The sequence below is a fragment of the Nesoenas mayeri genome (assembly GCF_963082525.1).
Source record: "Nesoenas mayeri genome assembly, chromosome: 4".
NCBI classification, from domain to species: Eukaryota; Metazoa; Chordata; class Aves; order Columbiformes; family Columbidae; genus Nesoenas; species Nesoenas mayeri.
In genome coordinates, this window is record NC_137540.1 from 43,950,004 (window position 1) to 43,975,991 (window position 25,988).

General features: G+C 39.6%; 1 protein-coding gene across 1 annotated transcript in view; it reads left to right on the plus strand.

Moving 5' to 3' along the window:
* Positions 1–234: 234 nt before the first annotated feature.
* Positions 235–25,988, plus strand: part of SNX25 (sorting nexin 25) — a gene marked incomplete at its 3' end in the record, with an annotated part of 84,757 nt that continues 59,003 nt past the window's right edge. The window contains exons 1-3 of the mRNA XM_080344120.1: positions 235–469; positions 12,786–12,858; positions 21,835–22,051. Coding sequence (XP_080200246.1) covers positions 12,837–12,858; positions 21,835–22,051 — 239 coding nt within the window. The 5' untranslated portion in view covers positions 235–469; positions 12,786–12,836. The remainder of the gene's footprint in view (positions 470–12,785; positions 12,859–21,834; positions 22,052–25,988) is intronic.

Genomic DNA, 25,988 nt, shown 5'->3' on the forward strand with positions numbered 1-25,988 from the left:
TCCCAGCGGCGCCAGGAGCAGCATGTTCCCCGGTGCCGACAGCGCTAGCAGTACGGCCGGGCAGCCCGAGGCGGCGGGGGCTGCCTCCCCCGGCCCGCCGGGTTCGCACGGCCCCAGCGGTGAGGCCGGCCGCCGCAGCGCTCCGGCGGCCGCCGCTGTGGCCGGCGGCGGCGAGGAAGAGACGGCGGAAGATGAGGAGGACGAGGATCCCGGCTCGTCCCGCTTCGTGCTGGCGGCGGGGCTGGGGCTGCTGGCTGTGTCCGTCGTCCACCTGGGGCAGGAACGGGCCGAGGCGGGGGGCGGCGGGCCGCCGTGCCTGGCCCTGCTGCTGCTCCGCCTCACCCTCTACGCGGGCTGCGCCGCTGTCGCTGCCGCGCTGGGCACCCTGATCGCCCTCGTCTGTCGCGGCCGCCGCCGCCTGCCGCCGCCGGAGTTCGCCGCCGCCGCTCCGGTGTTGCGGGTCACGGTGGTAAGTGGTGGCGGGGAGCGGGGCGGGCGGCGGGGCGGCGCGCCCTCCCCTTCTCAGCGGCGGGAGAGCGGGAGGAGGGGACGGGGTGACGGGGCCCTCGCTCCGGTGCTGGGCCACCCAAACCCGGTGTCCCGCTGTCCTCCCGCGGCCGCAGCAGCCTGCCCATTCTCTGCGCTCGTCGGCGCTTTATATGAGAAAAGTTGTGCTGGACGGTAGCAGGCTGGCAGGGAAAACCGAGACTTTGTTCTGAGAGAGACCTTCGGATTGCGGGAACGCTCATATAGCAATTTGTTGTTGGCTGTGTCTCAAATAATTTTCTGCTGCTTCAGTTGAAATGTCATTAGTAAAAGAGGGAGACGTGTCCAAAGAGCCAGTGTAGCTTTGCTTAAATGCGTGCTTTAAAGTTGGGCAGCTTTAGATAGTGTTATCATAATTCCTTAAGGAGGTACCAATGTGTTCTCAAACAGCTGCAGACCTCTTGTGCAAAAGGTAAACAAATTTATTTTCTGTACATCTAAAACATATTAACTCATGTCCATGTGCTCTTTGTAGCTCACTGCTTAGGAGTGTTGTTTTGGTTTCTTCTGAATGGGACTGGTAGCACAAGGTTTTTGGAGACTGACTGCGGGTGCTGGTCAAAATAACTTTCCTCCCATCCATGCCCCTGCTCCCTATCAAGTCATCCAACACCCCAGACCTGATCCTAGATAGGTGCAAAAAACCTGCTGCTGAAAATGAAGGTCTGCTTGTGCTCCTGCTCTTCCCATGGGTCACAGGGATGCGTGCATGGCCCCTCACCCCTGAGTCATAGACCTTAGCAGGGTGAAGTGCTGCAGCAGCAGACAGTACCACGTAAGTACTGTTTCACTTTGGTAGTGTCATGGAGGGTACCCAAGAGTGCTTTGCAAAGAAAAAGGAGCATAATTTGTGCCACCTTGGTGTACAGGCTAGCTGTTCTGCTGACCCAGTTCATTGCATTTAATACATGCGCTCTTCTTGTTAGTAGCAAGTAGATGACCCTGTTGCTTCTGTGTTTTTGGGTTGCGGTCGATGCAGCTGAGTTTTCAGAAAGCAGAGAGTGCTGGCAGGACAGAGAACCTGTGAGAAATCACTCGCTGAAATAGTTTGCCTTCTTTCCATCTTGCTAATCAAATTGGCTAATGACCTGCAGCAGTGGTTTATTCCTCTGTTCTTTGACCTAGAGAGGGAAAGAACCTGTGTTCGTGAGCAATATTTTTTCTAGGCCTGCATAATGGTATCTGGCAGAACATTATTGTCAGTTGAAGATATGGGGGTTGGTGACTTCAGTGAATAATACAACTCTCAAAAGTGTGTTCAGGATCTGTTTGTGGCAGTGTGTGTGTGTGATACTCATTTTGTCTTCTGGGTAGACTATTTTAAAATCTTCTTTGCTTTGAAGACTCAACATCATACTCAGCTTTTTGAAGGGAGTGAAAAATAAATAGTGTGTACAAGCATTAGAAGAGGGAACAGGGGAAGCGAGAAGTCTACAAGTCATAAGCAGAAGGTACCTGCCCTGTATGTATTGTATTAGGTGGGTACAGCTAGGGATTGTTCAGCTGTTTTTTGGTGTAGGAGTGCTTGTGAACAAATATGAATTAAATGCATAAGCACCTTGTTAGTAAAGTACTATATGTTTTTGCATTTCACCATTCAACTACCTTACACCAAATGGGAAAAAAAAAAAACCAAACACAACAGAAACAACAACAAAACAGATAAAAGAAAAATGCATCAGTAATTAGTTCCTTTTGCCTTCAGATTTGCAAGATTAAATACTTCACTCATAATGCCATAGCTCCAGTGGTGTTTATGTGCTAGTATCTGAACATGTGGATGAGCGTTAATTTACTTTTAGGAGAACGTATTGTATACATAGTACAAAAAAATCTTTATATGAACTTAATAACTATAATCTCCCTGTTGCCACAATGAGGAGCAACTTCCAGATTTGTGGAAGAGCCAGACAATGAAAATCCATTTAATTTGGGAAGCCAAGAATTGAAGAAAAAAAAAAATTGCTCCCTTTCTCTCTCCCTTTGTGAAAAACATAACACATAAGACCACTGAACAGGAAAGAAAGTAGAACTGTCCAGAGACAAAAACTATCACTTCAGTTACTAAACCACATGCACCATCTTTTTGTGGTATGTTACTATCTGTTTCTCTTCAAGATGTTCTCCTTTTGTGTCCGTTTGTTGGATTTGTTTATGTAAATAGTGCACACCTGCTCTTGCTTTCTGTGGTCTAGTATGTGGTGTTTGGATTTATTGTAGCTCTATGGTATGAGTTCGTTGTTTCAGAAGGGAATTGAAATCCGTTACTTAAAAGTCACTGCTAAAGCAGCAGTACCTGCTTGCAGTCCTTTTCCTGGGACCGTTTCTTTACCCTCTCTGTGATCCAGTTAAAATTTGTCTTTCTTCCCTCTTTGCACTGTTCTCAAAATTTAACCTGGCTGTATGAAAGGGAATGTTGAAAAGAAGCTGTAGTTCCAGGCATCTTATTTGGGTTTCTCATGCCTTCAATTTAGTTCTGTTGATTTCTTTCTGATACAAAATGGCTTCAGGGCCACAAAGCTCTTTGATGTACTTTTTTGAACACAGTTTTGTATATGTTTAGCTGATTTCTTAATTAGTGCTTCAGCAACGTGTAGGTGAAGAAAATAATAGTGTCTAGATAAGCAGCATATAGAAATGTAGGCCATTCACTAAAATGTTTATTGCAAAGTTTCCTCCATACATTTATATTTGAAAAATTTGTAGGTTAATCTTTTTACTATACATCATCCTTTTGTATTTACATCGCTTTATTATAATTCAGTTGTTACTCTCCCATTTCTCATAGAGCCTTGTGATCCTGTTGTCTTTTCTTTTCTGGGAGACAGTAGTATGATGACTGTAAAGCTATAATTTCTTCAACCTTGTTATGTCTCTTCCTCAAGAATAGGGAAGAACCCTCTGTTGGCCTAATAATTTAAACCTTTTTTTTAGGAAATAATTTTATGGCTGGCATCTTGCTCTGCATGTGTTGTATGTACATGACTCAAGGCAGATAGATGCATTTTTTGTTCTTTTAGTGATTTTCACGTTGAGGTTAAGAATGAAGAAACACTAAGTATTTGGTAATAAATATTTACTCTAGTGGGAGTCAAGCTCAGCTCTGGGAAAGTGAGTGGGAGTACTCTTGATCAACTTCAAAGAGACTTGAATAGAGTTCTTTATGCTGTACTGAAAAAAAGGGAGTTTTTTTAAGTTCTCAATTCTGTAAGCACTTACAATGTGAGTTCCATGCTGTTGATTTCTGTGGACCTGTTCATGGAAGTGAATAACTTGGGTGAGGATGTGCTATGTGGTGAGTTCAGACTTCAGAATAGCGAGGTATGTGCCTTTTCCATTTTGCTTGAACTGGCTACTAGAGAATCCATCTTTCCAAATGTGAAGCTGTGCTTTGTCCCAGATATTGTTTGTGTAACCCTTTTGGGACTTGAAAGGTGAAGACTTTCTGATAAAAGTCAGATGTCTCAGCAAGAGTGTTTGAAATGTGCTGAGAACTGCAAAGCAAGGTGTGCAGTTTACATCCCCTCAGTGAAGTATGCTTTCAACGTAGTCTTGCTGTACATGAGAGCTCTGATTGCAAAGTGTGTCTGGGCAGTCTTCTGCATAAAGCTATGTGTTTCTTCCTGTGTTCTTTTATATTTTCATTGGAAAGAGAAGGGAAGAAGGGTGTACAGGCAACTCATAACACTGTTTTACTTAAAAATTTAAGTACTTGCAGGCATTAATAATGTTGGGAAGTAGTTTCCATTGATAGTGGGAATCGAATGACACCTTGAAATTGTACATTATTGCTATTGTCAGGTATTTTTCAGCACTTCTCAGGAGCTGTTTTAGGTTAAGGTTACTTGTGGTAGAAGAGGACAGCAAAATGCAGATAAGAAAAAGGCACGGCGACCCAATTGTAAATCTGTAAAAATGTATGTCTCAAAGGGGATTTTCACATTTCAAGTATCAGTGGACTTGCTCATATGGAAGATAGACTGGGTTAGAACATGTGTCACCCTTTTAAATTCAAGCTTGCTCCCTATGTGGCTTTTAGCTTGTGTGGTTGTAGGGGAGATGGCTTTGACTCATACAATGAGCCATGTTAACAAGTTAGTGGGAAGGGGATGGAAAACACATTTTCCCACGTTTCCAGTGTGAGTTGTTTCTCTGCCAAAAAAACTGGCAGAAGAGAGTTTTCTTTTCAGCATAGTGTTTTGACTCTGATTCAAAGCAAAAACTCTGAATGATAGAGAGTTGGGTTATCAGCTTCATTTACATAATGCAGAATCTGAGGATTAGTTTATTAGATTTATGGACTGCATTTAAAATTCAGATTAAATGCGTGGTTCTCTTTATAGTGAATGATCTACCTAGTCTGTCTTGTAGTACTACCAGAAAAGTAATAAATGTGTGTTTTGCCAGCAAAAAGGGTAAGCTTATTGTAATGTCCTGGCTTTAGTTTCTTATGACTAACAGTAGCCAACAGTTTTGAGTATTTATTGAAAACTCAGCTCCTGACGTATTTGATCACTCTCATTCTCTTCTGTTCAGTAGCTCTCTGTTTTCAGAAATAGTTTACTCTTTCTGGCTCTGAGGGAGACAAATGTGACCGTGTTTTATGTTCTTAAAGGCTTGCTCTGTCCTTGATCATGGACTCTTTATGAATCTGACATTAATGGGAGGGCATGGGTAAGTCTTTTCTCATTGGATCATGTAATCGTTGAAATCTCTGGGTCCTGGAAGATAGTACTGTTTTTTATTTAAACCATAGGAGGATGAGTAGTGGGATTATTGGAAGTGTTCCGAGTGATTCAGATGAGATGACAACTTAACCTAGGCTGAGAATTTGCCGTGGTATCCAAGCAGAGTGCTCTGCTCTTTTTGATGAACATAAGGGAAGCGGAGAGAAAGGACACCCAGTTTTATTTTCCTTCATTCTTGGACTTTTCACACCGATGGAACTTGTGGAGGTAAACTGGCAGCAGCCCCAGCAGCTGTAGGGAGTGGAAGATTTGCCAACTGTGGGCAACAGTTTCAAGGGTGATGCAAAGCAGTTCTTGAGGTGATGAGCAGTTTGAAGCAGCTGTGAGGGAGACAAGAAACTTCCTAACTTGCAGTCTTGGATCTTTACACCTTAGTAAGCCCTCAGAAGTGTTTATGGGATCTTTATCAACCGAAAGCCAAGCATGCTCCATGGTCATTCTCTGCTCCATTACGGAGTATTTAGAGCTCCGATACTGCAGGATTTTTACTGTTAGTGCTGCCAGTCATTACAGTCTCTGCTTGCTGCTCTTCTGCTGTGCTTGTTTTAGGTCCTCATGGGCTTGCAACCAAATAGTCTGATCTACTGCCATTCTTTTAATTTATCACTTGTTTCTGGATTAAAAAGGAGAGGATGTGTTTAAGTTTTGTTTTTAACAGAACTGAGAGTCTAATACTTCTAGTTTTAGTGTTATTTCTTACATAGGCTTGTTAACAGCTTCTGATGATGTGGGTGAATTAACTGTTAGGCAGGTCTTGAAATTAAAATAATCAACAGATGTTATAGCATTGCCTTCCAATTTCAGGGATATTTAAAAATTTTAAGGTAATGTTGCATGAATCTCAAATGCTCAGTTCAGTGGGGGGCCTGCAACACTTTGGGGCCTGTAGTCTGGACGTTTCTGCTACAGTTTATCTTTAGAGATCTGTGGAATATCTGTTATCCTTATGGATTTATAACCTTTTTCAGAAATGAAGTTCTATGAGGACTGTATGTGTTGATTACCTGCGGGTGTAACTTTGAAGTGATAACTTTATTCTCACAGGAGACGGATCTCAGGAAATGAAATGTTTTTCAGATTCAGTGTCTCACGTATTTGTCCCATAACTCCTTAGTGATGAGCAGACTTAGTTTTCTATGCAGTTTTTTGTCCACCATGTATATTTAGAGTTTTATTGTTTTGTCATGCAACCCTTTCTGTTTCTTTCTTTTGTATCCTGTGTCGTCTTCAGCTCTGCATTGTATTGTGCTTGACATTTAATTTTCTCAACATTGTGGTAGATTGACATTTTATATTTTGCCGTGGATCAGGCTACTTTTACATTTGTAGAGACTGCTCCTCGCTTTTCTAAAGTGTTTTATGACAGACAATGTATCTGGGGAGCCAGTTTACTTCTGATAACGGAGCCATGGCCAGTCAGTAAGGAAGACAGATGGTGGGCTCAGGGGGCTCTTGCTGTCCAAGTCTCTGGCAGGGGAGTCTTAAAGGTGGAACCAAAACCTCTGTAGCAAGGTCAAGAGTGAAAACCTCTTACATTCAAGATATGCTTTGGGATTGAAAGTACTGTACACACGTAGCAGAAACATTTTGAAAAAAAAAATCTGATCATGTTCCTTCTTACTGCCACAGGTTTTGGTTCCTCATGCTCTGCAAAGGAGAGCAGCAAAATTTACCCAAGAAAAAGGCAGTTATGCCTTTATACACTATGTAATTTCCCAAGCTGCCACCTTGTTAAATGATTAAAAAAAATTCTATAGTTGTAAGGGGAACAAGTTTTTGTTGTGTCCATGGGAGAGTTATATGATCAATAATTCTATATGATTTTTCCCCTCCTGAGCACAGTGAAAGAGAACAAGTTTAATTCTGCATGTTTTGCGATGCTCTGTTAAAGATAGAACACCCTACATTTGTAGGGTGAGAAGTCATGGGGGGGGGGTGGGGGGAGATAGCAATAGGCAAGGCAGGAGTTCCTCTCTGGTCATCAAGCTGAGCCTCTGCAGCTGAGAAATGAGCCTGTGCAGATTTTTCTGGCTTGGCAGCAATTCAGTTTTCACAGCATATGGCTCCTTTGGCCTTGAAGTGTAGACCATAGGTTCTTCTCTGTTTCTAACAGAAGAGGAGAATGTAGAGATGCTCAGTAGGCTGGGGCTGTGCATATACCCTGAGAATTCATATAGGCCTTTTGATGGTGACATTAAAGATCCCACCAGAGAATAATGCTGTATTTCTTGCTGAGCAGAAATTGAAATGCTTAATTTCAAATTATTTCTTAGCTGTACTGCTTGGAATGGAAGTATTACCTGAGAAAAGTTTCATTTTCATATTCTTATCTGTCTAGTATTATATGAAATCTCAAGTGAAGGAAGTTCTGCCCTGAATATAAAGTTTCTATACCACCACAGTTTTGTCAGTTTTGATTGTGGTACATTGAAGATAGAAGATCCCCATATAATGAACACAGTTTACATATTCCAGAAGCCACTGTGTTAGTGGAAATAAGATACGCTGATCTTATAAAAATGTTATTGAGATAATGATTCTTAACATAATAGGATTAACATACTTTAAGTATGTTGATTCTTTTTAAATGGGTAGTTATGGTATTCCTTAATATGTGTACGTTAATGCTTAATGTGACAAATACATACATGCTTTGTAATCTAAAATAGAACTATAGGTATTAATTAAAAATACTAACTCTTCTGTGAATAGAAGACTTATTTTTGCATCATAATTTGAAGTAATATTTAAGACTATAAGAAAACCTCTATCCAGATCAGTTACAGCTGAATTTATGGAGAGTTCAGTGGAGTTTTATTTGAAGCTGTGACTCTATCATCCAATTCCAATCTGAAGTCAATAGATGTTTTACAAAGAAAAGAAGAAAGTTAATAGGGCAGCAGTAGGTGGAGCGAGTGGCTGTGAGGAACTGGATGGTTCTTGTATGCTGAATTAGATGTTGTCTTTGCCTTTTAGATCAGTGAATAAACTGAGCATCTCATGCACAATGCCCATTTATATTGTGGGGTCTGTCCCGAGCTCTGTTCTAGTTTTATTCTAATTGAGTTAATGTAATAGAAATAATTGCTAATTTTTCTCTGCTTCTGGCTTTAATGGCATAGCAGAGTAAGTCTGTGTGTGGCGTGCCTGTAACATGTGCCTGGCTTTCTGCTGTTACGTTTTAAGAATTGCATTTGATGACAGAGTGTTGCAGATGGATTTCTTGATGGTGGAAGGTATTCCTGTGTTCTCAATGCTTTAATGTTTATTCAGTGTAGTTGCTGAAACACCTTAATTTATCATTTAACATTTATTGTTTTATTCAAAACTAATTTTAAATTACTTAAATCGTTTAAACTAAGAAATGGCATTAACTTCATTTTTGCTTCTGTTGGAGGTTGAACCTAAGACAAAATTTCAGGCTCAATGCCAGCCTTGCCTTTTTTTTCCTGGGTCTTTCAGACTGTTGTTGTCTGCATCTGAAATAATTCTCAAAAGTATCAAACAATGGCTGTTATTTAGAATTCTCCAGGAAATGCACACATCCTCTTTTTTTTCAGCCTATAAACAAAGTCAAAACTGGGGAAAACTTCAGCTGTTCCAGGAAACAGGCCTCCCTGTTAGCAACTTCATTCTTTGCATGTGCCTTCCAAATGTGCTCCACCCTGCTCTTTCAAGTCATTTTGTCAAGCTTTATTGAAGTTTCAGCCTGGTTTCTGACATTCTTCAACAATAAACTCTGCAGAATGAAGCCCATTTTTTGGGAGCTGTGATAGAGCAAGTCAGGACTAATGGGAACATACTAGGCTTCAATCAGTATGAAAGAACATCTAAGCTAGAGAAGCTGCAGCTTTGACTGTTAAATCCATTTATGAACATTTCTGGCTCAGTCAGGGTTATGCCAACTGTTTCATGAAATGTAGCACCATTTTCCTTTAGATGAGCAACATGAAGAAAAATGTGAAAATATTCAAATCTAGGCTTTCTAGCTGAACCTGTTCTCTGCATACACCCTCCATCTGACTTGAGGCAGGGGTGGGAAGAAAATCTTACAGTGAAATCTGTTGGAGTTTTCATTCTGTTGTTAGAGCTGAGTTTGGACTGTGAATTTTCTGAAATCTTTCGGTTATCACAGGTGCTGGTAAACCCATGTTACCATGTTACTGTTGGGTTTAAGGTGTTTGTTGCCGTCTGTCATCAAACTCGGTGGTGCCCGCTTATTTAGTTAGTTCATCATTATTGTTGTCACAGAAACAGAATGTTTTAAAAGCAGATATAAGCTAACAAGAGTGAAGACTTCATTCTGCTGAATGCAAGTTTGTAAGGCTGAAACAGGAGTTTGATAAGCAGGCAATTTAAGATCTGGTCCATTATCAGTCACTAAATTAAGTTCACAGTTCTCTGAGGTATCTTCAAGAATCACAGAATAGTTCAGGTTAGAAGGAATGTCTGGAGGGGATCTAGTCCACCTTGCTGCCCAGAGTGGGTCCAACTAGGTAAGGTGGGCTAGGGCTTTCTCTGGTCGAGTTTTGAATATCTCCAAGGATGGAGACTCCACAGCCTCTCAGCCCACCCGTTCTGGGATTTGACCAGCTTCATAATTAAAGTAGTTTTGCCTCTTGTCCTGTGCATCTGCAAGAACAGCCAGGTTCCCTTTTCTCTGTACCCTCTTGTTTGGTAGTAGGAGACATCAGTAAGGTCTTCTCTGAATTATTTTTTCTTATGCCTGAACTAACCCAACCAAGATCACTCCAATGCATTTAAAAATTCCCATTTATTCAAATGTTAGAGTCTCATCTGTTCTTGAAAGTTTATTTCTAAACAAAGTTGAAATATTGTTTTTAAACAAGGTTTATTTCTTGTTCTGCAATTCTCTCTCAGTTTATTCATGGTCTTGTATGCAATATCGGTATGAGTATGGAAAATTTCTCAGAAAATACGGTATACTGTTTATGTTCCTTTGCTCTTCAGTAATTACATTTGCGCAGCAGCAAAATCATCATTGCCAGTGGTGGTATTCACTTCTTACCTTTTATATTCTTTTTGATCACTTGTTTTACTTGAAGTTTCCCCTGCCAAACATGGATGCTACTCCTTTTTTTTATGAAAAGCTGGTGCTTTTTCAAAGTCAAACATACCAACTATAAAGGATGCTGTCAGTGAAATATATTCTTGCAAGCTGAAATGTGAATTTGTATCTTTGTATTTAAGAGGCAGCATTTCACTGAGGCAATAGTCTGTCATGTTCTTAACATGAGTGTTCAAGATTGAAACATAAAAGGATTGTTTCCTTCTTTGTGGAACTGTGTAGATTGCATTGTAGTGTGGTGATGTAGAGAGAGCTACTTGCAACCATGGATCCCATCTGAAGGCATTTGTTTTGTATTCCCTCAGTTGATAAGAAGTCCTGAACAGAGGCAGGTAGTGAGGTGAAGCAGAGTTCAGCTTTTATAATTTTCTTATCCCAGCTTGTGCTTCAACGAGTTTGGAAAGGACTAATTTGGGTAGTGTTTCGTGAAAGCGCTTACTGATGTTTAGGCTGTACAAAACCACTCCTGCAAACGAGGTGCAAACGGGAACTGTTGATTGCCCAAGTTAGGGGCTTGAGGTTACCGACCTCTCTGAAGATAGGAATGGGTTTAACAGAAAGTTTAGTCTTGTAGGATGCGCACAGTAACATGGGGGTTAAGGAAGATGGAGTTTGTTGAGCATAGAGCTTCAGTCAAGATTGTGGCCTCATGTTCAGGAGCTCTTTCTTCACAGAAAGACCTGAGTGACTTTGCTTAATAGGGCTTTCTGAATCCCTTGCCCCTCCCCAAATGTATTTGGGATGTTTAATGTCTCTGTGAGTCTGTCTCTTCTCTTTTTAAGTCGGAGTGGTTATGAATCATGCAATTTCCTGCTGCAAATAAAGCAGAAAAATCCTCCAGTAATTGTGTGACTAGCATTAACACAGCTTTGTGTGGAGGAAGCACGGCAGCATTAGCAGTCAGAGGTGATGTATTGCAGCATTGCAAATATTGTTATTAGGTGTTCCTCTAAACAGCAAAAATACTTTCTGCAGCCATTTAGGTGGGTACGGCTCTAGCTTTTACCAGCATCGTGTTCAAGTGAAAGGGGCCATGAAAATCTGTAGTGGTTTACTATTCAGATAATGCTCTGGTTTTACTCCTCCTCAACTATCATTCTGGTAGTAAGAGCAGGCTGCAAATGGAGGCAAACACGCTGAAATCTTGCTGCTCTTTGCCATTGATAGTGTTGTCAAGTTGGGAAGAAAATGGTTAGAAGACCACAGCCATGGTAGTGACTGGAATAAGTCTAGGAGGTGTTGATGCACTCGCCCCAAAGCTGTAACAAAATAAGCGTGAGTGGAAAGGGGGCACTCAAGGCCTGCAAAGTATTTGTGGCAATGCTGTGTGGTAGGTGCGTGTGAGTCTGAAGAGCTTTATTTTGCTGTTGTGGTAGTCCTTAAACTCCTTCATCCGTGTCTTGTTAGATGTGCTTTACCAGACTCCATGTGCATATATCTGCAGTAGCGGGAAAACATGTTACACCAAAATACACCGAGTATTAGCCTGCAAATTGGCTGACATAATGGCATGCTACCTTTAAAAACATTAAAGAGTGGTTTTTTTTTCTTAAATCCCCCTTACAGTTTAAACTTTGTTCTTGTTCTCTATTTGGTGAACGTTGGATGTTTCTGAAGCTTGGTCTCCTCACCAAGGAGACTCTGAGCTCCCATCAAGGGGAGCAAAGTAAGCAGAGTAGCACTGGGGACAATTTCTATTTCTGATTTGAACTACACTCCTTTCTGTATAAGGTCAGCATGAATTGCTGGTCTTTGTTTACACCCTGAAAAACATTTCTTGGTCTACCTACCTGTTTGAACACTATAAGAGCTAATACTTCAAAATAGACAGATGTTTCTACAGTACAGCAGCATAAAATGCAGTGGCCAGAAGTGTCTTTGAAAGGAGAAAGCCCAAAAGAATGTGAATGAAAATTACTGTAGGAGACTGAAGAGTTTTGCTTTTATTTTAAAAGTGGTTTATGACACTAAATGAAGTCCATCATCACAGTTGGCTATGAAGTTGTTCTATTTGCTATTGGGCTGTCTATTTGAGATCCTTTAAAGCTGTGAAAATACTGAATGGAAGAATTCCAGTTGTTTTATTAAATGCATGTCCTGTTCTCAGTGCATTGAATTGCAAATGGATAACAGCTCACTTCTTCCAAAAAACCCAAACTTGAGATAATTGAGCAAGTTGTACAGCGTACAATAAACGACAATGGGTATTAATATGTGCTTAATGAATAATGTATAATAATCTCATGGACAGTTGACACTCATCTGTTTTAATCATACGGGGTGACAATGTTTGTATGAAATCCAAATGATATAGTACTCTCACCTTGAATTCCAGTTTTATTTCTTTTGTCATTTTTGGTTTATTCCTTCTTCTTATGATGAATGTTCTCTTTGCATTTCAGAATAATCGGTCTGATTCAGTCCAGTCAAAGAGAGTGGTCATTTCTCACAACATGGATAAAGCACTGAAAGAAGGTGAGTCTTAACTTGAACAAAATAGCATTAGATTCTGAATATCTCTTGTCCTCTTAGCAAACTGCACAATATTCCAGGATATTAGAATATGACCGTGACTTCTTCCTTGATATAAAATAAAAGTGCAAGGTCTTTGTCTTCACAAGAGGTCTGCTGTAGTAGGTAATGTGATGTTGTTTTTGCAGTGTAACTGGTATGTAGTTATTGTAGTGTCTGTGTTTTACAGAAATACATTACTGTAGAGTCCTTAGTACTTGCGCACAAACCAAAAGGGAAGCTTTTCAAAGATTCTTCTTTGGATTTTCCTCAACCGATCAATCCTGTAGACTCTTGCAAACAGTCTTTGCATTTAATGTAGTTCTTGCCATGAAAACTGAATCTAAAATCAGCGTTTGTATTTCTGGCTGATACAGTCTATGAAATCTGTGGATCACCAGTACAGTCATTGGGATTTAGATTGTAAAATGTGAACTATGATCATATGGATTTAAAATATCCTGTTTACAATTCTTTAAAATAAAGAGTAACTACTACTACACACATGTCTTTTAACTGACTCCTGATAGTACAGAATGTTGTAGAACTTCGGATAGTGTCAGAATTTGAAGCAAAAAAGTTTTTGTTTTATTACTTTGAAAGTTATGCTAGATTGGAACTTAAAGACGATTTGGGGGGAAGATCTAGCTTGTATATTAAAAGAAGAAAACATATGAAGAGTTGTGTACGTTTAAAATATATTCATAAAATTTGATGCTGTTTCAGTCTTTTTGTAAATATTCTATCTAATTTTGAATATTTTTTTCCTTTAAGATTTCTTTGCAGCACTATTACTTTTTTTTTTCCCACATATGGAAAGTATGTATGAAAATTAATGTTGCTTTAAACAGGTTGGTTGTCTTGTGAAAACTTTGTGGGATGTGTGATGTTTTTAAAGTTACTTTTATGAATAACTGTTAGCAGGATATGTAGCTAACATTACAGTATCACAGTATCACATTAAATTAGAACACTTTATATACTATGTCATGTTTCTGTGAAGGTGAACCGTTGTATCATAATTTGTTTTTAGGCAGCATTTTCATCTGGAATCAGTCAGATTATAGGATTCCTGATGAGGTGAAAAGGAAAGTAGCATCTAAATATTACACATATGAAATGAGCACGGCCAAGTTATTTGCTGTATTCTCTCACATGCGTAGTTTATATTTCGGATAGCGTGCTTTGGAATTTGAAATGAAGCCTTGACATAGTCGGCACAGAATTCGAGGTAGTGGGTTATTTGGAGACAGACAACAAGTATTGTGAAATACTGTGGGAAAAGTAGTTGTGTTACGCTTCCCTCCTGTTACGTGTGCGTAGGAGTACCTCGTGTCTGTAAAAAATACAGAGCCGTCTTCTTCTGAGGTATTTATCCTGCAGGTCATTCACTTGGATGCATGAGTCCATCCTTGCTCAGTAATGCTGAAAGTAAGTTACCAATATTGAAGTGATTCATTTTTGAGTTGAGGACCTTCTATTGTGACAGCTTACTTGCCTTTCCCCTATTTCTTTTCAGAGTAGCTTTTACTTTCCATTTTCACTCTGAATATTGGAGAGCAAACCTGTCAGATTTGGTTGTATTCCTTCCAGACTGTAGTGACTAACAAAGCCAGCTTCTCCTCCATTATGCAGTTTCACAAGGATGAGACTGTACTTCTCACTCTACCACATGTAGACTTGAGCAAACTTTTTGGTTTTAGAAAGTGTCCAAGTCAACTTAAGTTTTAGATACTGAGTACCAAAAATAAATGATGTTTGTTTTTTTTTTTTTAATTAGAGTAAAATGATTGGTCTGCCTGAAAATAGACAAGACGTGTTCCTTGTCCTGTGGCAGTTCAGAAATTTGTAGTTGTCTTCATATTATAAATGATTTTTACAAGTTTTACAAGTTTATGGTTAAATAAAACTTTATTACTAACGATATAAAAAATACTGTCTGCATTTCTGTTTCGTTATTGCCATACTCCAATGCTAATCAATCCTAAACTTATGAGGATTAAAGTATTTGTAGATACAAGAAGTTTTAGCCAGCTTCTTGCTGTCTAGATCTAATAGGCTGTTCAATAAAATGCTTTAAATAGTCTCATTTGTTTAGTTCAGAGACTTTCAGTTCTCCTGAGGTTTTAATCTTGGGGACCAGTTCAGTCTCATACCACCACTTTAGGTTTTGAGTAATGTTGTCAGATTATCACAGTTGATGGGGTTTGGCAGTGTTTTTTTTTAAATCAGATTTTATTTACATTACCTTAGAGATGAAAGGTAACATTTTCAGAGGAGCCAGCATCACCTAATTTCAGAAACGCTATGGCTGGTTATGAAGAGACAGCCCTTTGGTTAATACCGTTAGTTTGGTTAATACTAGTAGTTGCTGACTACCTTGCATCCCTCCCAAATTGCCTGCTGGCTGGTCCCCGAGTCATGCCCGAGTTTTACTGGTGTTACAGCCAGTCTGTGGGGACTTTTCTCTCTGAGTTTAGAGTATCTTTCCTGAGGTTCTGTGGTGTGTCTCGCTTGACTAGCTGTCACGAGTTTTACTGCATTTTTCCTGATGTTCTCATGACAGTCTGTTAATGTGGATGGAAGGACAGAGATGAGTGATCATCCTTAGTTTTAACTGAAGGAGTTGAGCTTGTTTCCGTTGCAACCATCAGTCTTGTTTCAATAAATTTAAAAATGTTATGGTGCTTATATAGTTTTCCTGTGATGGTCATTGGCTGATAATAGTTGCTTGTATTTTGGACAGCTTCTCGTCTGGCAAAAACCGGTGTGACAGAGTTGCTGGGAGTTTTCCTTCTACTATACAATGTTGGTCACCAAGCACCACCAAGAAGGAAATTGTGTTTATGTGGGTTTACAGCTCAGTTCTCAACTTCTTTCCTGTTTCCCATTGTCAAGAGAGTAATATAAAAGGATGGTGATACAGAGTGCTACTTCATTGTTAATTACAGCGTACTAGCATAAGCTGTAGATACAAGGTGAGGGAAAGCTGTGGATTGGCCCTTCTACTGTGTGGTGTGTTTTATTAAATCTAAATACTCAAAACCAGAACAAGTGTAATGGTATAAAGAGGTTTTCCTTGTTGAATATGGCAGAAAGAACAGGTGTTTTAGTTTTAAACCCCTGAGTCCCTTTTTCAGTACTTGAATGACTAACACTGAAATGTTGGGGATTTTTCAGTATTTTTTCATGCTTTTTCTTGATAAATTGATTTGATTCTTGTTTGCCCTTCATTTATCTTATGCAAAAAAAAAAAAGACCCACTTTAACAAATACTTTTAGCCTTTTAATGCTTCCTGTTGCTTATGTAATAACTTCATGTTTTCAGCCCATGTCATATGGTGGTAGTTTAGGATTGTGTCCCTTCAGAGAGCCTGTGTTCCGTCAGACCTGTGCTGCTGTTGCTCAGCACACGGTTTGGGCTGAGGGCTGTAGCTGTCAGGGTTACCTGCTGTGTGTGTAGCCAGTCTCCCAGGAACTGGATTTCATCCTTAATTTTTATTGTCCCATATTCTGTGGTCTTTTTATTATTATTCACAGGCAGACTTGATCTCTACTGCTTTAGTAGTGCCAGGAAGGCTGGTCTCTGTATTGCTTACCTGCTTTACGGGATCATTTACGAGTAAGGAAAACAGCATGGGCCGTAGCATGGATCCCAGCAGAACTCCACTGGTGAAATTCTTCTGCTGTGAAAACTGTTTATTCATATCCTGTATTTCCTAGCTCTTAAAATATTTAATGCCAGAGAGCCACCTCATCTTTCACAGTGGCTTATCTTTCTTCAACCCTGTGTTGAGGTGACCTCGTTGGAAATATTTTGGGAATTTAATTAGATTGTACCTGTGGATCAGATCTTGCCTGTCTGTGTTCTAGTTGACCCTTTAGAAGAACTCAGGGATTTAAGGCAGGACTTGCCTTTACAGGAGTTTTTCCCTGTCTCGTTTCCCAACTTAAGATCCACACACTGACATTTAGAAAAAAAAAAGAATGCAGTAGCTTCTGCCCCTATTTGAAAAGCTGTCTTTTTTTTTTACCCACACACAGTTCTCCAAAAATGAGTTGAGTCCAAAATATGAGCAAGATTTAATTTGAATTCATGTTCTCTCTGCTACTGGGTTTCAAACATTTGGAGCTAAGAACTTTTGGCCAAGGGTACATGCGCAGAACTATTTGAACAGAAATCTGCCTGATATTTTTAATGTGTTTCCTAGATCTTTTTAACACATTTTTTTCTCTTATTTTACATCTTTACATGTTTTTCCTGCACATTCATAATGATTATTAAAGAAGCAAATGTCAAGAAAGTTTTAATTAAAAATAAATGGTGTGGAATGTGAGACTGTCAGGGTCTAATCCCTTTGCACAGGGGCTGTCCATTTATGCACAATGATAACCTCTGGTCAGTTAAACATGTCCGTTTTGTAGAGTTTGAATAATTTTGTAAAATGCAAGTAAAAGAAGTGCTAGTGTTTTTTAAGCACAAACTTTAACAAGAGAACTGAAATCTATAAATCACTGTTGGTGGTGACTGGGGCAGGTTCCCATTCACTGAAGTCCAGGCATTTGCACAGCATTTGTTCATTCATGGTCTAAATAAAGATTTAGTGAGCATGGGAAACTTCAATAAATAATGTTAAGTATAAAACCTCATCTTGATTTGTGTTGTGTAGCTAAAACATAATAAAATCTAAAATACAATTAAGTGAATAATGGCCTTTATCTCTTCAAATTTAGAAATCGATGTATTGGAAATGATAGAGCTCCATCTTCAGAGTATTTGTTAGTAATTTTTAGGGACTTCAACATAGTGGCTTTAATACTTGAGGCAGATTTTCTGAGGACGAAAATAAGGCACTTGTTGGGTTTTTGTTGATGGTGGTTTGTTTGGTTTGTTTTTTTAAATTGAATTGGCTTTTGGCAGGGTGGGGCAAGCGGTAGCTTTAACAAATAACTAAGTGTTTAACTTTACTTCTGTAGAACTGTTCCTTGTCAGGTACGTAACACTGGTTTAGTCTGTCATATTTTTCTGATAAATTTTTCTTGAAAGTATTTTTCTTTTGGGTATAGCTTATGATAACAGTATCATGCATGTAAAATCGAGTGCTGTAGTAGCACAGGATTACAATAATACTTCTTGACTGTTTGGTGGTTTCTTGATCCAGCACTTTACACAATTCATATTAATGTTGCATTTCTATTTTATGGATTGCAATGCTTGCTGTGTGGATTAACTCAAGCCAATGTTGTTGCTACACCTTCTCTTCTGTTGTTCTTGTAGTCACAGGAGAGTTTTGGATTTGACCGTAACTTAATGTAGTGGTTCTGGTATCTCTGGTGCTTTCAGAAAAAGGTATTTACTTCTTGTTTGAAACTTGGAAGTCTGTGCCTGCATTTGCAGAGGGAGAATATTTCTTATCTGGTTTTTTTAATGGTGCTTTGTGAAAATGGGTAGGTATTTAGTCCTTGTTGCTCAGATTTCTGTGTTATTTTTCATAAAGTTGGGTAATGAATCTTAGCAGCATAAAACCTGTCTAAAGTGACACTCTGTAAATGGCAGGTTTGAAGCCATTCTGACCCACTGGCTCTTGGGGTGCTGCTGAACTTCTGAATGAATGAATGTGGAAGAAGAGGGGGTAGCAGTTGCTGTAGACCTAGTGGAGTTAGGAATGAAGGAAAGGTCTGGAGGGGTGTCCTCACTAACCTCAGTACAAGCATGGCTCTCTATTTCCAACACTCTCTCAGTTTACAATCTTTTAAGAGTAATGGAAGAGGCTCAGCTTCATGTTTGTGCAGAAGTGACTTTTAATCAGCTTATAACAACTGGGGACTTGGATCTTCTGAACTAATTTAGAAAACCCAGTAGAAGTTTCTACAGTTCTGCACCAGACGCATTGTTGTTGCTGCACCTGGTTTGATCCGAAGAATTTATTTCGTGTTTGTAGCAGCTGAGCTAGTGGTAGTAAGCTATTGTCCTGAAAGTGTGTTCTGCTTTTCTTTTTATTCCTTTTTTGCCTTCTGAGCAGTTGTTTTCAATGTTTTAGAGAACATACAGTGTAAAAATAATGAGAGTAGATTTATGAGCAGATTTCTCCACTGAAGGAAGCAAGCTGTGCTCTATAAAATTCTTACATTTATTTTCTGTATTTCTTTAGAGTGTTGAAAGAGGCACCAGCTGCATCGATAGGCATGTAACCAAAGCAGCAGCAGCGCATCATTGCCAGGATGACACACGTGGCTGAGGCAGTGTCTGCTTAGTGTCTGTGGCTTGTGTCCTTTTAAAATTTCATAATTTTTTTTAAGGCATAAAAGCTATCTTTTGAGCATACATTCTGGGCACTAAAGTACGCAATTCTTATAGAGAACTGTTGTGATGCAGGAAGGGTAACAAGGCTCAAAAGTGACAAGGGAACTGTAGAAAGCATATAAAGCAAGAGAGTTATAAAGGCAGGTGCAGGAAAATATGGTTTAAAGTGGGATAATCCATTGAAGCTGTTGAAAGTGTGTAAATGGCAGAGAAACACAAATGAAGTCTGTCATAATTGCATGGCTTAATTTTTGGTGATGATAGGTGATCTTTTGTCTCTAGTTTGATACTGCTGCTAGATTTTATGGCTCTTTTATGTTGATGCAGCTAGATGAAGAACCGTACCATCACCTTGCTGAGTCTCAGCAGGAGTCTTCCCACCATAATAGGTCTTGCTCCAGGTATTTCAACTGAGAGTATAGTAAAGTTGCAAGAGTTGAACTGTCATAGTATTTTACTAATTAGCATTGTTATATGTTTGAATGTTGTATTTTACCAGAGCACAGAGACTTAACATTGGATGTGATTGTGATTATGGAGTGAACGAGGAACAGAACTCATTTTATAGAGGAGTTGCCTAAAAATGCAGTTATAAATTAAGGATTGGTGGGAATAGATATGTATTCTGAAAGAGAATGTGGTCTAAGGGGTTGAGATGGAAGTTTTACTCTTGTACTCTTGTTTTGTAGAGTCCACCCAATTGATATCCGTAGGTCTATACCATGACTTGGCTTCTTAGGCAAAAGATGCCATTGAAATATGCTACTTTGCACCCTTGCAAAGGGTAGAGTGTCTGTAAGGAAATCTGAAAAAATCATTGTTTACCAGTAATGATGATAACAAATACCACAATGCAGTGCGTTGTGAATGCACTTGAGAAATTATGGGTCTCTTACACAGTAGATAAAAGGGAAGAATCTGTGCTGTGATCAGCTTTCCACAGCATTTCAGGTGTTGCAACAGAAGAGAGTAACCAAGCTGTAAGGAAAAGGTGATTGCAGAAGGACCTGGGGACAGCTGTGGAAAAATAGATAATTAATGTGTTTTGTGATGGGAGACTTGAGATAAGTAATAAACTTCAGTTTTAAAATGCTGTTCCCATTTGCTTTTCAGTGTATCAAGGGATTATTTTTCAGCTTGCTTATCAGAAAACCACTACCTTTGTAACTGTTTTTATCACTTTGTATTATTTGTGCTGAGAGTTTTTCAATAAAATATGATTTTAGAAAAGTAATGAAATTGGATATGTTTCAACATTGGAAGTACCCATCCTGCAATGTGGCTCTGCATATTTTTTTCTCTTCTGGATCAGAAAAAACTTCTATTTATTTATTTAATTAATAATTAATTTAAAAGCCTTGAAATGACTTAGCAAAAGGCATTTAACTCTCTATTTCAGCATACTCGATGAAGTGACTCAGTTTCTTTCTTTATAAAGCTGAGGAAGTTCATTTATGAAGCACTTGACTAGAAACTTTTATAAATTTTAGCCTTTTCTTTCAGAATGTTTTATTGGATGATGTCTGCTGGTATTTCAGGCAGGCAAAAGTATTCAGCCTAAGTTGTTCTGCTGTCAGTATGTTATTAGTTCACTGTTGCAGTGCCAGGGAGCTTTTTATAGCTTGCTAAGCTGCCAAACAAACCACCTCTATCAAAGTGGAAAGTAAGAACTAGTGGGGTCACACAATTACTTTGCACCACAGGCTCACACTGACAAATGAGATGTACTTTTGATACAAAAAGTCGGAAATCAGAATGTCTAGTAAAGAAGCTGTTCAGATCATCAGGCACGTGCCTTATTTTCCCCTTCCTTGTTTTGTTATCCCTCTGGTAGATGCAAACTGACCCTTCTACTCCAACTTTTTCCCCGTCTTGTTGTAACTGCTAAACATGGCTCATGCGTGCCCCCTGAGCCCTCCTGCTCCCTCCTAGACCTCCCGGGACATCTGCTGTAGTGAAACATCAATAAAACTGGCAGCAGACAAATGTCAAAAATAAAAGTCAGAATGGCAGAAGGTGGTGTTGCCATGGGACTTGTAATTACAGTAATCTTGGTTATTGCTTGTAGATATGGTTTGGAATACCTCGTAATTTTTGAAGTTCATGCTGTCTTACTAATCCACTTGTTCTTTCTTATCTCTAGCTCTTCTGATCCTATAATGTACTTTCTGCAGTGTTCATCAGTACTGTATATGACTTTTTTAAATAAAAAAATTGTACCACCTCCCCCTTTAACTGTGGGTTTGGAGTAGAGACTGTTGAATTCCTATGAAAAAAGGCTGTTTTCAGTCTGCAACAGCCTAGCCACGGTCAGATTATATGATAGTTTGTATAACCAAATCCACTGTTGAGAGACAGGTATTAGTTGGAGGTTAGTATATAGCTAGTAACCTGACTGAGCAAATCCACTTACAGGCTTTGCTTTGCAAAGTGACCTACAGTAACCTGTTAGGTGCAGATTTCTGGAACTTTGCTAACCTTACTTTCTTTGGCAAGAACTTAAAACCCAGAGAAGAAGATTTGAAATCTATTACTCATCTAATTTTTGAGGAGAAGAGTGGATGGCTATGTTTTTCCTATCTTGATGTGTCACCTTTTGCAGTTTTTGCTATTTATTGTTTTGTTTCTCCTTTCAGTGTTTGACCACAGCTATAGAGATTACATCCTGTCCTGGTATGGGCACCTCAGCAGAGATGAAGGGCGGCTGTACCAGCTGCTATCTGAAGACTTCTGGGAGGTTGCCAAGCAGCTGCGACAGAGGCTGAGTCACATTGATGTAGTTAAAGTTGTCTGCAATGATGTAGTGAAAGCTTTACTCTCACACTTCTGTGACCTTAAAGGAGCCAATGCCAGGTAAAACCAAAACTCTGCATTTCATTGGAATTTTCTGCTTCTCTCTTTGCTTTCAGATATGCTGTATCAAAGCAATGAAAAGTGTAACGCCTTTGTAGGCAACTGATAAAGAAAGAAGTTCAGGCTTATGACCAGTTTTAGAGATCAAGCAGGCTTCAGGGCATCTATAAGACCTGTGGAAGGAAACACTTGTCATCCTTTTTTCAGAGTTCGGATTCGCTGCTGTTCCATTTCGTCCTTGAATCCTTTGCTCATGGTAGGAGGTGTGTGAGTAGTTCCTGCAAGCAGCGTGGACCTGCAAGGGAATGGAGAGGTGCTGTCAGAACTGTCAACAAACAAGAAGATAGTTATTTGCACCTTTCCAAAAATAGCACCAAGGTTAATTCCATTCCGTTTCCCATTTCTTCTACCTCCGGGAGGCAAAGCCTTGTGGTATTTGTAAGTGGCCTGTCCTGCAGTAACAAGATTTTTCTACTGGAGAAAAATGCTGGCTAGACTTTCTTTCTCTGTTTAGGTTATCTTGCTAATTCCATGAATTTCCTTTTGGCAAGGCTTTCTTTGTCCACTTAAAAAGGTCAGCCATCCACTAAATGCTAGAGTTGCATACAAATTGTATTAATAATTGCAAATGGGAACTCTTAGCCTATGCATTTCCCACATCTGAATGCACAATTTGTGTAACTGTGCATAGAATTTTGGCTTGTGTCTGCACTTACCTGCATTTCAGTTATTCTAATTGAAATACACTTGGGTCATTCAGATTTAGGCTATACATTTTATGCTGTGAAGTTGTTTTGCCTGCAGTTAGGTCCACATATTTTAGCACTCCTTCAGTGAAAAAAGATCAGTTTTCTGTCAGTGACTAGTCTGTGTATTGCCATTCACACTTCTTTGCGTTCTGGAGCAGAAAATAGAGTTAATGTATTTGAAGTAGATGCCAGCTTTATGTAAACTAATGTGTAGGGAATATACACAAAAAGTAAACTAAAGGATATATTAAAGAAAAGAGGAAATTAAAGTGTATGCACATTGCAATAGATTTTGCATTGACTTTCAGATATTACTTTCTTTCAGCCCTGAAATGTGCTAGAAATCTCTTGGTCAGGTAAAGCTCTTAACTGTGCTCCATGATTTTTAAGCATTTTACTTGCACTTTTATGGCAGTAAAGTGTTTGCTTTTGGCAAGAGTTTGATTTCAACAGTTAAAGGATGAGGATGGTATGTTTTGAGGTTTTTTTTAAGTATAAATGTTTTCCTGTTTGAAGCTGGGGCTGTAGAATCTACTGTTGTAGAATTATTGATTATTATTCATGCTCATTCTTGATGAGGTTCCTCATCTACTGAGAATTATGACCGCTTCTTCTAGGTCTTTGTTGAATTGTTATGTCTGCTGTATAGAACTAAAATAAATTCTCTTGGGTATTTCCCAATTAACTTTTTCATTTTGGCATGGTAAATGCACCTTAGTCAATGCTGGATGAGGCAGACTGCATTAACATGGTAATGAAGAATCCTATTAAGAATTAATGTGATAGTATGTTCAAAAAAAAACCACAACAAAGCACCACCAGCAAAGCAAAAAGCCAAAACAAACCCAACCAAAAATGCCCCCGCAAACAAACAAACCCCAACAAACTGCAGAGCAGTAATTGCAGATGTGGTATAGGTTGAAACTGGACCTGTTGATTGTTTTTCACAAGCTACAAGGCTGTGAATTCACAAGGAGACAGGTCTGGTTTTAAGATGCGTAACAGCAGATGAGCAGCATGATGCAAAATGTGATGCACTAGTATATCCTCAAGCTGCTCATCCAGACTTGCTCAAAAAGTCCAGGAAGCTTTATGAAAATTGCACAGGGCTCACCTTTTCTTGGCAGATGGAGAGAGGGCTTAAATGCAATGTGTGTGCTATGGCAAAGTCAGCAGAAACGTGATGTTGTGCTCATATGCTACAGATTGAATTTGTACTGCCAGTTGATCTCAGCGTGCATGTAATAAACCTGGAAGCACAGCCAAAGACCGTGATACTGTTTTCTTTTTAAGGGAATTTGTGGTTTTAAGAATAATTTGAGTTTTGTACTAAATTGCCTACTGCTGTGGAGTTTGCTGTGCTAGAACCTGCTGACGTTTTAAGCTGTTGACTGAGAACTACAAAGTATGTCACTTCTGGTTTGGAAGGTAGAGTTTCTTGGAAATCCTTCAATTCATTCCTATATTGCTACAGTTCAAACACAGAAAATTCTTCTTCCTGAGGTAGGGAATACAGAGATCTTGTTAACAGAAAACAAAGGTAGGTTGAAGTTTTAAAGATGGTAGTACATTTAATTTTGCATTAATGTATTTCCCTCTGTCTCTAATAATGAATCAAGCTAGTTTTGGATAATAAATGTACTGGAAGAGAGACTGTAATCAGGGCACGGTATCTTTCCTGTTGTGTTGCCTGTTGGAGCACTGCATCTGTTTTCCGCTGCTGAGTGACAGCAAAGGGCATTTTGTCTCTTATCTGGTGGTAAATACTTCTTGTACCACCTCTGGAGGGGTTGCCAACTAAGCCACTTTGTCTCATTTTTCCTATATGACAACAGGTAAATTCACTGAAGTAACAGAAAGAAACTGTCTGTGCCCAGGAGAACAGAGATGTCTCTTTCTTCAGTGTGAAGTTCATGTGTTTTGTCACTGGGTCCACATCAGCCACAGAAATCACTTTTCTGCTTTCACTGACTAATTTTGACCTGTGATATATGACAGATCGGGATGTCCAAAGGAATGAAAATAGACTGCGACCTTTCAGAATGAGGAAGGATGCTACAGCCCTTCCTTTTGCTCCTCTTTCCCTCTGTCTTATCTTAGTCATCATGAGGCTCCACTTAGTAATAAACAGCTCAAGATAAATGGCCAACAGATGAGGAAAAAAGCTTCCCTGAATGAGGGAGAGCATGAAAAGAGGAGAGGCCACTTTCATGCTGGCCTGTGGGACGCAGGGAATCAGGAGGGAGGAGCCTGGTAGAATTAAGTCTGTTTCCCCTTATATTCTATGCTCTGGCTTTCTTTAATGGCAACTGTCTTTCCTGCACCTGGCAGACACTTCTACAGAGTGAAATAAGGGCAGAGGTGCTCCTCTAGCCATGGGCAGAATTGTCTGGGGTGACACAGAGCACAACACAGAGACAACTCCCAACTTTTCATCTGACATGTGTCACTGGGGCATACCCTGAGGTCCAGCTGGGGCTCCAAATGATCCTGTCACTTTTCAGTTACAAAAGTTGTGGTGGTGCAGAATATTTTAGATAGGAAACAGTTTCATTCCTAATATTAGCTTAGTGTAGAAATGGAATGTGGTATTTCCCTGTGTCCGCTGTTAGCTAGTTTGAGTTTGGGATATGGAAGAAAAATCAGCATTGGATTTATTGGTAGAAGCCGCTGCCCTTTTCCCCTATGTTGTACAGAATCAGGAGTGCATTGATAACAAGCTTAGCCAAGTGCATCCTGCAGGGTAGAACAGGCAGTATTGGCCATTCTTGTTTTATAGCAGCATTTAGCCCTTCATTCATTTGTATCTTGTACAAGTGTCTTTCCTTGGCTACTTTAAGCGTAATATAAGCAAACTGAGTACTGGCAATGCCATTTTATGTGATCAAGGACAGACTGTGAGCTGAGTAAGGTGGTGTATAATGCTGGAAGCATTCACGTTGGTATGTGGGTACAGCGTTGTCTGTGGTGGCAGTATACCTTCCAGGGGCTAGAATTACCTGAGCCCAGGAATGTGGTCTTGCTCTGGTAACATGATGTGTTTGTTCAAAGCAAGAGGCAGCTATTCCTGGGGATGAAATGCACAGTCAGCATGGGAGGGACTTATAAGTGAAAGCAACTAGTAAGCATCTTTCTGTGAATCTGCCTGCATGAAAGGAAGAGCAAGTTCCCTTACACTCTTTGTGGGC